This window comes from Cydia pomonella, chromosome 8 (assembly GCF_033807575.1).
Source record: "Cydia pomonella isolate Wapato2018A chromosome 8, ilCydPomo1, whole genome shotgun sequence".
Taxonomy (NCBI): Eukaryota; Metazoa; Arthropoda; class Insecta; order Lepidoptera; family Tortricidae; genus Cydia; species Cydia pomonella.
Genome location: NC_084710.1, coordinates 19,660,574 through 19,675,561, shown reverse-complemented (window position 1 = coordinate 19,675,561; position 14,988 = coordinate 19,660,574). Strand labels below are relative to the sequence as shown.

General features: G+C 36.4%; 1 protein-coding gene across 2 annotated transcripts in view; it reads right to left on the bottom strand.

Annotated features, from left to right (window-relative positions):
• Nucleotides 1–14,408, bottom strand: part of LOC133520794 (uncharacterized) — a 49,237-nt gene extending 34,829 nt beyond the window's left edge. For both annotated transcript variants that reach the window (XM_061855457.1, XM_061855458.1), the window contains exon 1: nt 8,919–14,408. In XM_061855457.1, coding sequence (XP_061711441.1) covers nt 8,919–8,936 — 18 coding nt within the window. In that variant the 5' untranslated portion in view covers nt 8,937–14,408. The remainder of the gene's footprint in view (nt 1–8,918) is intronic.
• Nucleotides 14,409–14,988: the final 580 nt, after the last annotated feature.

Sequence of the window (14,988 nt, the reverse complement as noted above, 5' to 3'; positions counted from 1 at the left end):
ATTTTACATGAAATGTTTTTAATTTTGTATGTATGTTCGGGTTAAATCCAGTAACAGAAGTACGGTCGAATTTTTATCACTAGTCACTATGCCTGTCACTTTCGCACTTACATACTTGTTAGAACGTGACAGGCATAGTGACAAGTAATAAAAAAGCGACCGTGCTACAGCCGCAGTAGGGTTAAGATGGTCGGCTCATTATCATTTCTCACCATGCCTGTCACGTTCTAACAAGTATGTAAGCGCGAAAGTGACGGGCATAGTGACAAGTGATAAAATGCGACCGTGCTACAGCCGCAGGTGGTCAAAAGAACACCGATAACACAACGCAACCTAATTGTGTTCAGATTTGTTAAAATTGTCTCGATAAGTTGTTTTATTTTTATTTTATTTATTGTTGCATGTTGAAAGAAAAGTACAGTCAGCGATTAAGACGAAAGTGGAGGACCCGTGCGGAATCGCCTTTTCATACAAACGTAGTCCTCATTTTCCTCTCTGAATATTAAAATTATTGAAAATATTTTGATACAATTTGTTGTATATTGACCACAGCTGTCCCTGATTTATTTCGAAATTTTAATTATTACAAGAGTTAGGAGGATTTGAAAATTTGTATGAAAATTGTTTTTCGCTCCTAAGTTTTACAATAATCAAATAATCGAAAAAAGTCAAACGTGTAGGGGCATAGCTATTGTAAATATACATCAAATTATCTAAAAAATCAATATCCAGAGAGGAAAATGGGGACTACGTTGGTATGGAGACACAACCGTCCCCTTCTCTCTTAAAGCTTGTATCCAGAATGATATTGGAGACGAAAAACTTATTTACTGCAGCTCGCAAAGGCTTTCTTTGTCTGCGCGCTAAAGCTCATTTAACCACCTTCATCGCTATAGCAAGTTTTGCTCGGCAGCAATGATACATTGCTATAAAGGCCAGGAAATCTGATATTGCCAGGCCAGTTATATGATGTAACGCGGCTAGCAATTCCTATTTAGGCCGAGTTTTGTAAACTAGTGCCTTTCTTATAATAGACACGGAAATAGCACTTAAAAACCTATAGTTACCTAAAAATTCAATGTAGTCTGGTGCAACAGCACGTGACTTGTATTGTCAAGATCACTTTAGGGGCATTCCACAAAAAGGTCTACTTTGTCGGGGTTGTGAAGCATATGACAGCTTTCTGAATAACTTGCAGAAATATTATAATACCGTAGAATTTATAGGCATGATACCAAATATCAGCTTCTTAGCTTTATCAGAAGTATTTAAAACTAGCATCACGTACGCGACACTTTTCTAGAATGCTCCTAGGCTTCTAGACACACACGTTTTTTTTGCCGTAATGAATTAATCACATCTAGACACGGTCTTCAATGTTGTATGGGCTACTATGGAGGTTTGTACACGGCCACGGTTTTAGCACGGCGCGGCTACACCGCCGTGTACGCCAGGGCTGGCCCGGGGCGTATTGTTCGCCGGTGTTGCATGTCAGTCTCTACGAGCTTGTTGACGGCGTCGGAGGTCTTCACATTTCAGTCCCTCATAACTGAGTAGCACCTACGTTGTGCCATCCGTTATTTTACTGCGTCGTGTACAAGCTCAGCACGGTTTGAACACGGGGTCGCTAACACGCCGTGCCGTGGACAAGGAGCCTTATTACCTTACAGTAGGGCTAAGAAAGTCGGCTCTTTATCATTTGTCACCAAGCTTATCACGTTAGAGTGACAGGCGATAAAAATGGAACCATCCAGCCACTGTAGGCCCAGCCCGAAAAAAAAGACATATAAACCACCCGACGCGTATTGCTGAAGCAACCGGAACACGATGTTTCGCTGTGTTGTTATGAGGTTATGACACTTGTGACGAAAGTGATTTATTTTGGATTCATAATTGAAACTCATCAATCAAGATTCACGATTTTTGTACTATATTGTATTTCAGTTTTTGAAAGACTCTCTCCGCTTGTAGTCTAATGTTGAATTCCTTTCCCGGCTCGATTTTCAATATTAATAAGCACTGTTGCCAAACAAGAACTTTAAAATCCTGCAAAACAAAGAACTAATTCTATATATAGATATAGAGTCTGTGCGTAAAGAGAAGCGTCGTGAAATATAAGGAAGAAGGCGCAGATTTTATATGAGAACAATATTCAATAATATATTAAAACGGAAGTTTTGATGAGAACAACGTAAACATTTTCCTTAATATTTTCAAATATATAATATGAAATTGTGAAAACCCAGTTTTGTCAAATATTAAAAGTTTGTTTCACAATACGAGTATCGAAGTAAAGTCCTGAATAAGCTACTTGCCACTTATTGACGAATTAAGTCATCATTAGCGTTTCACAATCTTCAAATAAGCTTACCTTTATCTGGCAGTTAATTTATTTGTTGATAAGCTATCCAATACATTACTTGGACATTGTGAAACAGGCCCTAAATGTTATATTATGCTTTTCGCTGACATTTGGGCGGCACTTTACAAAACTGTATCGGAACGTTAAAAAAAGTAAAAGTCAATGTCTAACTTATTTTGATAGGTAACGTCATTAACTCAATTTAGCGCAAGGAATACACCACTAAAGTATGTCAGGTTATACCCATTATATGTATAAAAATATGCCAAATGTAACTTCTCAACTCTGATGACATAACGATTTGCCAGCACGTTTACGCGGTCCCAAACCGTACCCAAACAGCAAGAGCAATTGTCATAAACAATCCACATTATATAATATGACACATGGTTACGTTTCTCGGTCACACGTTGTTTTGGAGATATTTTCCTAACCGGTTTGCAAGAGGAAGGAAATGAGTTTCTAGGCTTTGTCAGCTCGTTTACGGTGACTGATGAAGCATTTTGTGCGTTTGCGCAAGTAGGCAATACATGTTTAGGTTGGATAGTCTTGAATAAGAGTCACAGAGGGCCAAGCCAATATGAAAATCCTACATCGTCTTTAGTGACTGATGAAGCATTTTGCGCACTTGCACAAGTAGGCAACTTGTTAAATTATAGAAATGATGTCAACTTTAGCCAGTCTTCTCCAAGACCACAGGGACAACGCCGTCCTCGAAAGGTCGGAGGTAAATTTAAAACTCAATACTGTCTATAATTTAATAATAGGCAACACATGTTTAGGTTGGATATAATTGTCTTGAATAGGATTCACAGGGAACCTAGCCAATATGACAATCGTTCATCGTCTTTGGTGACTGATGAAGCATTTTGTGCGTTTGCAGAAGTAGGCAATACATGTTTAGGTTGGAGAGTCTTGAATAGAATTCACAGGGAGCTTAGCCAATATAACAATCGTACATCGTTTTCAGTGACTGATGAAGCATTTTGTGCGTTTGCGCAAGTACACATGTTTAGATTAGATAATCTTGAATATAATTCACAAGCTTGACCTTTCTCCTATCCGGATGTGAGCTGGTTTGTGATTTCGTGATTTTAAGCCGATCTAAATGTAAATTATACATGAATCAAGGGGCTTTATTTTACTTATTATTTACTAAAATACAGTGGTATTCTTAAATATAGCCGTAGCCGACCGTGCGTAGTGGGGTCGTCAGTCTGTAGTTCTGTAACTAAAATGTCTTAATTACTACAATGAATGCAAATGTTTTTGTACATAGATTTAAATTTAGACTTATTGTTTTTACGTCTTATGGCTTCAAGCAAATTATTAAATAAGTATAGAGTTCTTATGTAAGCCTTTTAACAACAACAACAACAAGGCGTGTGCGTGTACTTTACAACTTTTGCTAAGTGTATTATGATCCTTCGTCTATTTCTATATGATGAAATATTTCTATTTCTATGTGAAGATAGGCAAGTGCCGCAATTTATGTATCCGGGAAATAAAAAGGAAATCATTCCAAAGCAGCAAGCAATAGACTTGAAACCGCATTGAAGCCTTTATAAATCACATTACTCAAACGTCCAGTTCCTGTGTAATTTTTATCCAACAACCAGCCACCGTAATGGTCAGTTGCATAGGAAAAATATATGCCTCAATGACACACGTCAATATAAACAAATGCTGTAATAGTTATAATTTGAACACATGGGCTCAGAAAGCAAGACGAACTCGCTTTCGTTCGACGCAACGCGATGTCAACGGCCGGACTATGAGGGTGTAAAGTATATCATTTGTCTATTGATGTTTATTTGAACAATGGTAAAAATAATGGTCAATAGGTATAGTGGAAGACGAAGCGTGGAGAGGCAAGGTGGATTGGGGATGTGGTTCTGCAAATAACGGTAAGGTATGGTGCGGTACGTACGGTGGTAGATTCACAAACTAAGTTGGCAGTGGTTTTGGATAGCATAGACTGTGCAACTGTTAAGTAAACCTCATAATTACGTGGGTGGGTAATAACCCTGCCTACGAAACCGATGGTCCCGGGTACGAATCCCGGTAAGGGCATTTAATGTGTGATGAACACAGATATATGTTCCTCAATCATGGGTGTTTTCTATGTGTATAAGTATGTATGTATTTATCTATTTACTTATGTATATCGTCACCCCTAGGCATTCGAACCCATAGTATAAGGTTTACTTAGTTTGGGGCTAGGTTGATATGTGTAAAATTGTCCCGAGATATTTATTTATTTTATTGTAGGTACCTACAGTTTATGCCAATAAAATCGTTGCCAACTCAGCATGTCTGCATTCACAGCACATCAGTCTGATTCCACGAGTAATAGTGACAGAGAGCTTTTTTCTGGATGGTTGAATAATGAACGCAGCGTAGGTACTATTATGAGAAACGTAAGTATCGAATTCTAGTTGCGCGGAACCTACTCGAATAGTGAAGTAGATAGATCATCGACAGGTGGGAAAAGTTCGTTTGCAGAAACATCATTATGAATATTTGATTATGGAAGTTTCACTTTGGTTATTTGCATAGATAATAAATTGAGGACCATACAAAAACGACTTCAGTGAATTTAAAATAAAAACTATTTCATCTTAAAATCATAATCAATCAAATTAATGCACTTAGTTCGTTAGAATCCAGTAAATGAGCTCCGCGTCATTGATTGATTGAGTTGGGTAAAGTAAAGATGCTACGAACAAAGACATTATGGGCGGGACAGCAATATAATTATGCACGTGCGACAGAGATAGAGACAGGCGGGTCAATGTACGAATTTGTTCGTGCTTAGCGTCCTTACTTTACGGTCCGATTCGAAGAATGAGACACGATAACGATAAGTTCTGGTTTAGATAAGTTTTCATTTAGATATCGTTTGTATGTAGTATAATTGACCAATGTCACTTTCGGCCCGATTCGAAGAATGAGATACGATAACGATAAGTTTTGGTATAAATAAGTTCTCATTTAGATATCGTTTGTATGTCGTATAATTGACAGAAGCAGCTCGATGCGGGCAACCAATGTCACTATGACGTTAGAAATATCGTAGATAGATCGTATTGGGATCACAGCGTAATCGAAATAAACCTCCATTTTGCTATGTCGTTTAGTTATATATATTTTAAAGATCTTTCCAAGATCTTAAACGTGTGTTAATCATTCTTCCAATCAGGCCGTTAGTTGTAGTTACGATTGCTGTCGATAGAACAGATTGAAACTAAAGGATTGTTAACATGATAATGATTATCTACTTAATTCACCAGTTTAAGATAAATTTGCAAAGTTATTAAAGAAAAGCTATGTTTAGCGTGAGACATTTTCGAACCCATAGTCTAGGAAAGTTTTTGGCTCACATAAGAGAGCATCAGATATTAGGTACCTTCCAACAACTTGAAAACTTTAACATATCACCTACATTATGAATCACGAATTAGTTCCTTATAATATAATTACCATCGCGGTCCGTTTCTACTTGAGATTATTATATACATAAGCAAATAAATAAAATAAGTCGGCGGTCCGGACCCGGAAGGCGGTCCGCCATTTGGTGACCCCTGACCTAGATCACAGCGTAGCTAAATAACGCAACAGTTTTATTTACTTAAAATATGAACTGCTCGTGCAATATGCAATAATTTATAAATTCAACACGCACGATTACAAGCAATAGATACTAAATTTATATTTGTAAGAATATTTTTTTCCTGTAATTTATATTTATTTGTGAAAAAACAACAGACTCGCAAAACTAATCGAGTGTAAGGAAACTTTATGAAATGTAATGTTAGATTTTTTTTTATACTACATCGGTGGCAAACATGCGATCCCGGCCCGCCTGATGGTAAGTGGTTATCGTAGCCAAAGGACGCCTGCTACTCCAGAGGTGTGACATGCGCTTTGCCGACCCTAACATCCGGCACCGTCGTTGAGCTCTGGCAACCTTTCTCACCGGCAGGAACACGACACTATGAGTAGGGTCTAGTGTTATTTGGCTGCGGTTTTCTGTAAGGTGGAGGTACTTCCCCAGTTGGGCTCTAGGTCTGGAATGACATCCGCTGTGCTGTGTCCTACCACACTAAGCTAGACGACATTCACAATGCCAATACCTCTCTTGTGGACGTAGTTTAGGGACGTACCCGGGTCCAAAACTAAATCAAATACTACAATAAATGAAGACTTATACAGAAATGTTAACATTAAGCACGAACGATCTAATATACATTATTAATGAATATTATGTAAATCGAAGTAGATTGCTTTCAAAATTCGTCGGCTAGTCTAACAAATATAGTTAAAAGTAAGTTGTTTCAGTACCTAAGTACAGATATCAGTTATATTTCTATCTGATATAAATATGCATTAGCTATAATTTTATTTTTTTCAGTTAACATAATTTATAATTCTTCTCTTCTTCCTCGCGTTGTCCCGGCATTTGCCACGGCTCATGGGAGCCTGGGGTCCGCTTGACAACTAATCCCAAGATTTGGCGTAGGCACTAGTTTTTACCTTCCAACCCAGAGGATAAACTAGGCCTTGTTGGGATTAGTCCGGTTTCCTCACGATGTTTTCCTTCACCGAAAAGCGACTGGTAAATATCAAATGATATTTCGTACATAAGTTCCGAAAAACTCATTGGTACGAGCCGGAGTTTGAATCCGTGACCTCCGGATTGCAAGTCGCACGCTCTTACCGCTAGGCCACCAGCGCAATTATGGACCTATATTATATTTTACAGTACATATGGGGCTACTTTATAGCACTAGTGCGAGAAGTAGCATATTACGTTACTGTGTCGAACATTTAAAGGGCCATATGTACTGTAAAACGTTGTACGATACATGTGCGAATAGGTAATTCGCAACTCGTGTCGATTTAAAACACTCCCTTCGGTCGTGTTTTAATTTATCGCCACTCGTTTCGAATTTCCTATTTTTCGCACTTGTATCGTAATGTACTATTCCTAACCTAACCTATATTTTCCTTTTGTTCCGGTACATCTTTTGTATTGCATTTTTGATATGTTTATATGACTGTTTGGTAAATGCTAAATAGTAAAAGATAAAAATAAACATTAAGAGCACTTCAAATGAAACATATTCCTAAATAAAATACTGGGTGTGGCCTGTAACACGAGTAAAAAATTATACCGCGGGCTGTACTCCTCAAACTGACCAACATTTGTTCAGCGACTTTTAAAACTAGCTTGTATTTTGATTTTTAGCATACTTTAAAGTTTATTCTAAGACGCAATGGATTGCGTATTTTGTTTAAAGCGTGACAAGCAACGTCAATTACAGTGATGACATTGAAGATAATATTTAAATTGTATGAAAAATAGGAAGTCTAAAATCTTCATAATTTTTGAAAGTCGCTGAACAAATGTTGGTCAGTTTGAGAAGTACACTCTACATTTTAATTTTTTGCTCATCTTACAGCCTACAGGCCACACCCGGTATATGTTTGTTACCTAATCATTATTGAACTTACAAAGACATTTCAACTGAATGAAGTTACAGTCGACTACAGTCGTCATGAGAAATATCGGAGCGGCCGAGGTGCTCACAAATATCTGAACACACCTCTATTATCGAGGTGTTAAAGTTCATCTATTTTGCACTCGTCTGATGGCGACTGTACAAGATTAACTTAGTTAACAGGTATGTCAAACAACAAATAAATTTAATATTGTAGCAGATATCCAAATTACAATATTTAGCCTCCTGGATCCCATAAGCGATGTTTTGTTTTTGAAATTGGGACGATGTCTTGTTTAGTGAAAGTTAAAATAATGTTTTGGAATTTGTCCTTTATAAAGGCCTCTGGGACTCAGGAGATTAGACTTTCTGTTGTAACTGTAATATGAACCGTTTGTCTTTTAAATATCTGGTTTATTTTGCTCTCAATTCTACTCGTTTTTTATTTATTTTTTTTCAAAAAATTATGGTACATTTTACTTATGTTAGGGTCGCCAAACTTACGTTTAACGACACGGTTTGTTTTGTTTTGTTTCCTGCTGTTATTTCGTTAGTATGTTATCTGTCAACCCCTGTCTTTATTTATATTGAAATCCTAGTTTAAATTATGTTCATTTGTTTTATTTTAGCACCATCTGTTTTTATGTTTGCCCTTAACGGAGCTGCGTTTATTTTCATTGCATTGCATTTGTTTTGTCAAGCTATATAAACTACTTCTATAGGCATAACTATTTGTGCTAAACTAATGCCAAATAATATTTTCTTTATCTTATCTTTACTAAGATCATATAAAAATTAAAATAAAGTATGCTGAAGCAAAATGTATATGAACCTAAATGTTTACAATTTGGATGTTTAGTCATTATATTACTTACTATTAAAAATATTTAATTTCATCCACATATTTTTATAACTGCATCCATTCTAGGTAACCATTCAAATCCATAATCAAATCAATCAGTCCATATTCATTTCCCCAACTTTCCACGTCAGATTGGCACTTATAAAGAAATTAATCGCTGCGAGCAATTAACCGTGTAAACAAGCCTTACCTTCATATAACGCATCATCCTGTCCAAACAGCGAAAGTCACTAATTACACACGTCACTATCCAACCCAGTACGATAGAGCGAGACACTACACTGTTCCTGTTTTAAAAAGCAAAAATGTTTTTTGAATTCGGAACGTTGGCGCCAAAACCGTTGTAAGTAAACTTTCTCGCACGGCGGTACGCGTGCTACTCGCGATGCACTGTCACTCTCACCGGCGCGGCGCCGTTTCTTTTTATTTAAACTTGAAATCCCCTCTTTGCTATTATTGTGCATTATCGCATAACAGCATCAGGTGTTATCTTGGCTCGTGCTATTGGGGTCAGCATTTGGACATACGGACTCGCTTGCAGGGTATGAGCAAACGGATGTCTTGCGAATATGGTACACGAGGAAAATGGTAAACAGCACCTGTCTGACACGCACCAAATTATTCCGATGGCTCGCAGAAGTTCAGACAACTGCGTCGACATTAAACTCCAGTCGATGAATATTTATTAATTTATTAATTGATGTTGTTTTTAAACCGCCGTAGTACATATCTAGTATTAGACCAGGATCTCTAGAACTGTGTCGTATGCATAATTATTAGGCCCGCAGTTTGACTTCTGATCCCTGTAGGGTGTTCCTAGGCTTCATGAAACCCGATGTTGCCAGGCTGAAAAGTGGTGCCGTTATCGTCACCAACACCTTGAATTTCCCCCTTACAATTCTCATATATTTGCCATCGAAAACATCACGCCTAGTTCATAAATCGGACTTGAGTGATTATAGGTCATAGTGTAATTGCACTAATTAATATTGGTATCAATTTAAAGGATGTTTAATTACCTTTTTAGTGACATATTTTGTTTGCAAAAAAAAAGTTTTTTTGAGTTCAAAGATAAAGGTTGTTATTATTATTATTTTTTCCTGCACCAACATACACAAATGTCTCTGTTTAACCCAATGGTTGACTGGTAGAGAATGCCTTTTGGCATTAAGTTCGCCATTTGTACATTTTTCTTTATGTGTGCAATAAAGTTTAAATAAATAAATAAAAATAAATAAAGGTGCTTGAAAAAACATGGAAATAATTGTTTGAAGGGTCGTGCATTATGCTAAATTTTAAGGCGTTTCCATTATGGGTTAAAGACCTGAAAATGGTCAGATGATACTTATCCACTTAACAAACGTTAGAACAATGTGTATTTAATGCAGATGTATGCAAGCCAGAAAATCATTAATAATATAAACTACTGTTATTGTACCAGCTAAAATGGTGCACTAGTTCCAATATGAGTTGTGTCGTGTAATATATGTACGCCAAGTGAATTTAGAGAACCTATAAATTATTTTTGAATGGCCCAATAAAACGAAAAACTACATTATAAGATACTAAAAAAGGTTCCCAAGTATCACAATTCTTTGGGGCGACTGTGCACTTGCAAACACGTCTTAAACTCAAATAAATAATATTTTTGGAAACACAAAATATGTTGCTGAAAAGGACATCAAACATCCCTTAAATTAATACCAATATTAATTAGGTAGTGCAATTAGCACGGAAAATGTATCGATTTAAAATAATAAAAACGCTCGACATACAATTTTCAAACTGCCAGCATTCCTAAAATACACATCGCACCCAGAATATAGTATCTTAAAAAAATATAGAACAAGGGCAAGCTAGAGGCACCGGCAGTTGCAAAAGCTTTCGATAAGGTCTGGTATAAGGCACTTCTTTCAAAACTGCCCTCGTACGGGCTTCCTGAGAAGTTGGGCACATGAGCTGCCAGCTTCCTACTTGGGTGAAGTGTTTCCGTTGTCACTGACGGAACATACAGGACTTGGCCCATAAACTCTGGCGTACCCCAAGGATCTGCCTATCGCCTATCCTATTCCTTCTGCATATACATGATATGTTATTAATCCACAATATTCATTGCTATGCAGATGATAGCCCTGGTGATAGCTGCTACACAGGTCGTGCAAACGCCGCCCCAGATGCGACTTGGGTCTGAGAGCGATACGTCCCTAGAGCTGGTCTTCGAATGAGATAAACGTAATCCCGTCCAGTTCAAAGTACTCACAGTTTTCTGCTAAGAAAACCCCTTTTGTTAAAGTGCCAAAGTTTTAGGGCATTCCCTTAGCATGTCTAAAAGTATTAGAACACTTGAACTGCTAGCATGAGTTGCGTTCTCGCGATTCCATCCATTTAGCGCGACTTCAAGTATGGACTCGCGCGCGAGAACTCAACTCATGCTAGCCGGTTCGGTGTTGACGTTACGAACGAAATCTAGTTTCCGAGTAATCTTAAAAGCCAAACTGGCCTCCAAGAAGCTTGGGGTGCTTAAAAGAGCAAAATACTGTTTTGCTACAGACACCAAGTTTTGTTATATAAAGCGCAGGTTCGACATGTCAATCAAAAACAGAGGGACCGGTAATATATCGAACTTTGAGTTATAACATAATACCATGCCATTATTTATAAATATTGCATGAATTTTTAATGCATGAATGTATATTGTGACATTTTACTTTTTTTTTGTGGCTTATTTTTTAAATGTATATAGCTATAATGAATTGTCCTAGTATATAAGCGCCTTGGTTTTTGTTGACTGTAATGCTCATATATTTTGTAATAAATAAATTAATGAATAAATGAATAACAAAAGATTAATAGTAATATTTATTAAACCATAATTTAAAGTTTTTATTCATGATACATCCGTTATAATAATTGAATATTTTAACAGCTCATAAAAATTAGACTAATAGTCTGCCTGACATCCCATCACATGCAATCTTAGATACACTGTTGCAAAATATGGATGATCCATATCGTTTTCAATTTTATCGCTCATTCATCATTCTGCATAATTATATGTACATCCTGATTCCCTACAAGATAAATAATATCCTAGTTCAAATTCGACACGGTAAATGCTTAAGTAATTGGAGAGATAAAGGCTTGGGATAATTGGTGGCCGTATTTTTACCGTCAGTTAAGTAACTAAGGTCATAATTAAGTGTATAAATCGGATAAATTCTATATCTGGTTTAATTTATCGCCCGTATTGGATTTACACTGTATGAACAATAGCCAATAAATAAATACCTAGATTTACTGAGGTTTATGAGTTTTAAATGTAACGGAAGTGCAATCTGAAGGCTGATCACCGTTGCGCATACGATATGCATTAGTGCAGTTTTATCGCCATCTTGTCGGTGCAATATCCTCTTCATTTGCGTCTTCATCGGTTCATCGGACGAACTATTGTGCAAATTTTAGTTGAATAAATAAAATAAAAATAAGTTTCGTGGGACTTAGTCAATTTGTGTAAGAATATCAAAAAAAGCTTGTGATGTGGGTACTCAGACAATGATATATATAATAAACAAATACTTAAATACATATTAAACATCCATAAATCAGGAACAAATATCTCCAAACTCAACAAATATACCCATACCGAGATTTAAACCCAGGACCATCGGCTTCATAGGCAGGGCCACTAGATTGGAACCCCTAGTGTATATTTATTCGATAGCGTGACGTGACATACGCGTTTGCGTGAAGTCTCATTTTGTATGGGATATAGGAACAGCGCGCCAAGCGGGACGTTTTGGAAACTCAAATTCCCATACAAAATGAGACTTAACGCAAACGCGTACGTCACGTTTCGCTATCGAATAAATTTACACTAACGGTCGTCGAAGAAGTTGAATTTATAGTGCCATATAATATTCATAATACGGGCCATTCTACTCAGACCAAAATTCGGTGCGCTCAAAATTGTTCAATTACTTTTTTAGAGTACAAGCCGAGGTACATTACGTTTTCAACCCCCGACTCAAAATAGGAGTGGTATAGTTTGACCACCTTTTTATTTGAAAGCAGGTTTTCTAGCGTTGGTTTTTAGACATATGTATTTAATCAAATTGGTTCATTCATTTTATTGCGTTGGGGATTTAATTTTCTTTTTATATGATTATGCTACCTATTTTTTTAATTAAAACCTCATTGCAGTGTAAGAATAAATTATTAAGCACTAAAAATATACCTAACCAACAGCCCCTTGAAGCTGTGAAAAAATCAAACTTCATAAGTTAACGAAAAAAAAGGATACCGCCGTTTATGCCACAAAAAAACGTATATTTCGACATTCTCAAGGGAATCAAACCTTATAGGGTACTTTCAATTGACTTATATAACTATAAAATTTAGCAAGTAATATCGTCTTATACTACAAGTATAAGGATTTTTTTGAAAACTATACATTCGTTATTAAATCATAAAAATATAGTCTTTATTTAAAGTATGTAATTATATTATCGAGGTTAAGCAACGGCATTCGCGGTCATAATTGTATGAGTGACCCAATACTTTTGTAGATTTTTAAATTTTTTTACTAATTTGTACCGAAGGCTTCATAGACAGGGTTACTACCCAGTAGCCTAGACAGGTCGTCAAAACATATTTATAATATAAAATAAGTGCAAAATATGTTAAAATGACATGGCAACTACAGAACAGATGCTGCGAAATTGTTACTACGTTTTAGACCAAATAATAATTTTCAGCCCACTTTTGAAAGACCTCTTTTTAGGGTTCCGTACCCAAAGGGTAAAACGGGACCCTATTACTAAGACTCTGCTGTCCGTCCGTCCGCCCGTCCGTTTGTCACCAGGCTGTATCTCATGAACCGTGATAGCTAGACAGTTGAAATTTTTACAGATAATGTATTTCTGTTGCCGCTATAACAAAAAAATACTAAAAAGTACGGAACCCTCGGCGAGCGAGTCCGACTCGCACTTGTCCGGTTTTATTTATGTCTCTTTATTATATCTCTTTAAGTCAATTGTATAATTCGTTATATAATACCGATACCTCTCCAGTTAGCTAAGGGTGGGTTTAAATCGAGCAAGCTGTACCCGCACCTTTCTCATTACTTACGAGTATACGATCAAATTGTTGCACATTGTTGAAATAAATACCTACTTATTATACCTAAGTTGGACTACTTACCTACCTGACTTTCATACCTATGAACTACTGTAAAAAGTAATGAAATAAACGTATTTGTATTTTGTATTTGTAGAAAAAGAAAACCTTATCTGAATACTGTTCTGCGTCTTTCTTTTACCGTATTAAACTACAGAATTTCCGAGAAAGTCATTGATTCGCTCCCGGATTCGAACGCGGATTGAACTTACATGTCGCTATTTCCAAAGCTGCTTGCGACATACAGCCGAGCGTTGTACGACAAGCGAGCCCACTTGAGCGGGCCTCAACGGAAAATTGTGGTTTTTATATCAAAGGCAATTGAAAAAAAAAAATAAACAGTAACTAGACTACCTGTATTTGCAAGGACAGGGTCCTTAAGCCCTCTTAAGGATCCTACTTCCCTAAGTATACCATGTGACCGTCAATACAAAAAGAGAAAACATTATTCCATTTCTAAATAATTTCGATTCTTCATGATTTTTCAGTATGTTATTGAGACAATGAAAAACTAGGTTATAAACCTATAAGGTTTTAATTTTATCAAAATTTGCATTACATTTTTTTTAAAGCGAAACTTATTATATATTATGCTGAAGTGATCGGCATCAAAATCAAATTTATTTGTTAAGATTTAGTTATTAGTGGAAAACGTTTTCATAGAAAAAGTACCGTTATTTCGCTAGGATCGCAAATCTATTCTTCCATCTTAAACGGTTAAAGTAGGCGTGATATAAAAAATACGAAAACATGTCTAATTTTAATTTAAGTATTCGTTCAGTTGCATATCGTTACTCTGCGGCCCTAGCAGTTTAATTTTAGAATAAAATAGCAAGTGTTATATGTAGCCTAGCGATTTTACAAGCAAAATTTTAAGCACATGATTTTTTTCAGAATTATACCGCGAGTATTTTTTATACGAACGCATAATCAAAGGGAAGTTAGTTTAAGCTTTAATGAACACTCTTTTATAGGTTTTATAAAAATGGACGGCTTTTATTTTTCCATATAAAATCATTCAGCAAGCAAAGTACCACTACTTTGTTTTAAATCAAAACGTAGCATTGAATGACGCCACGATTAGA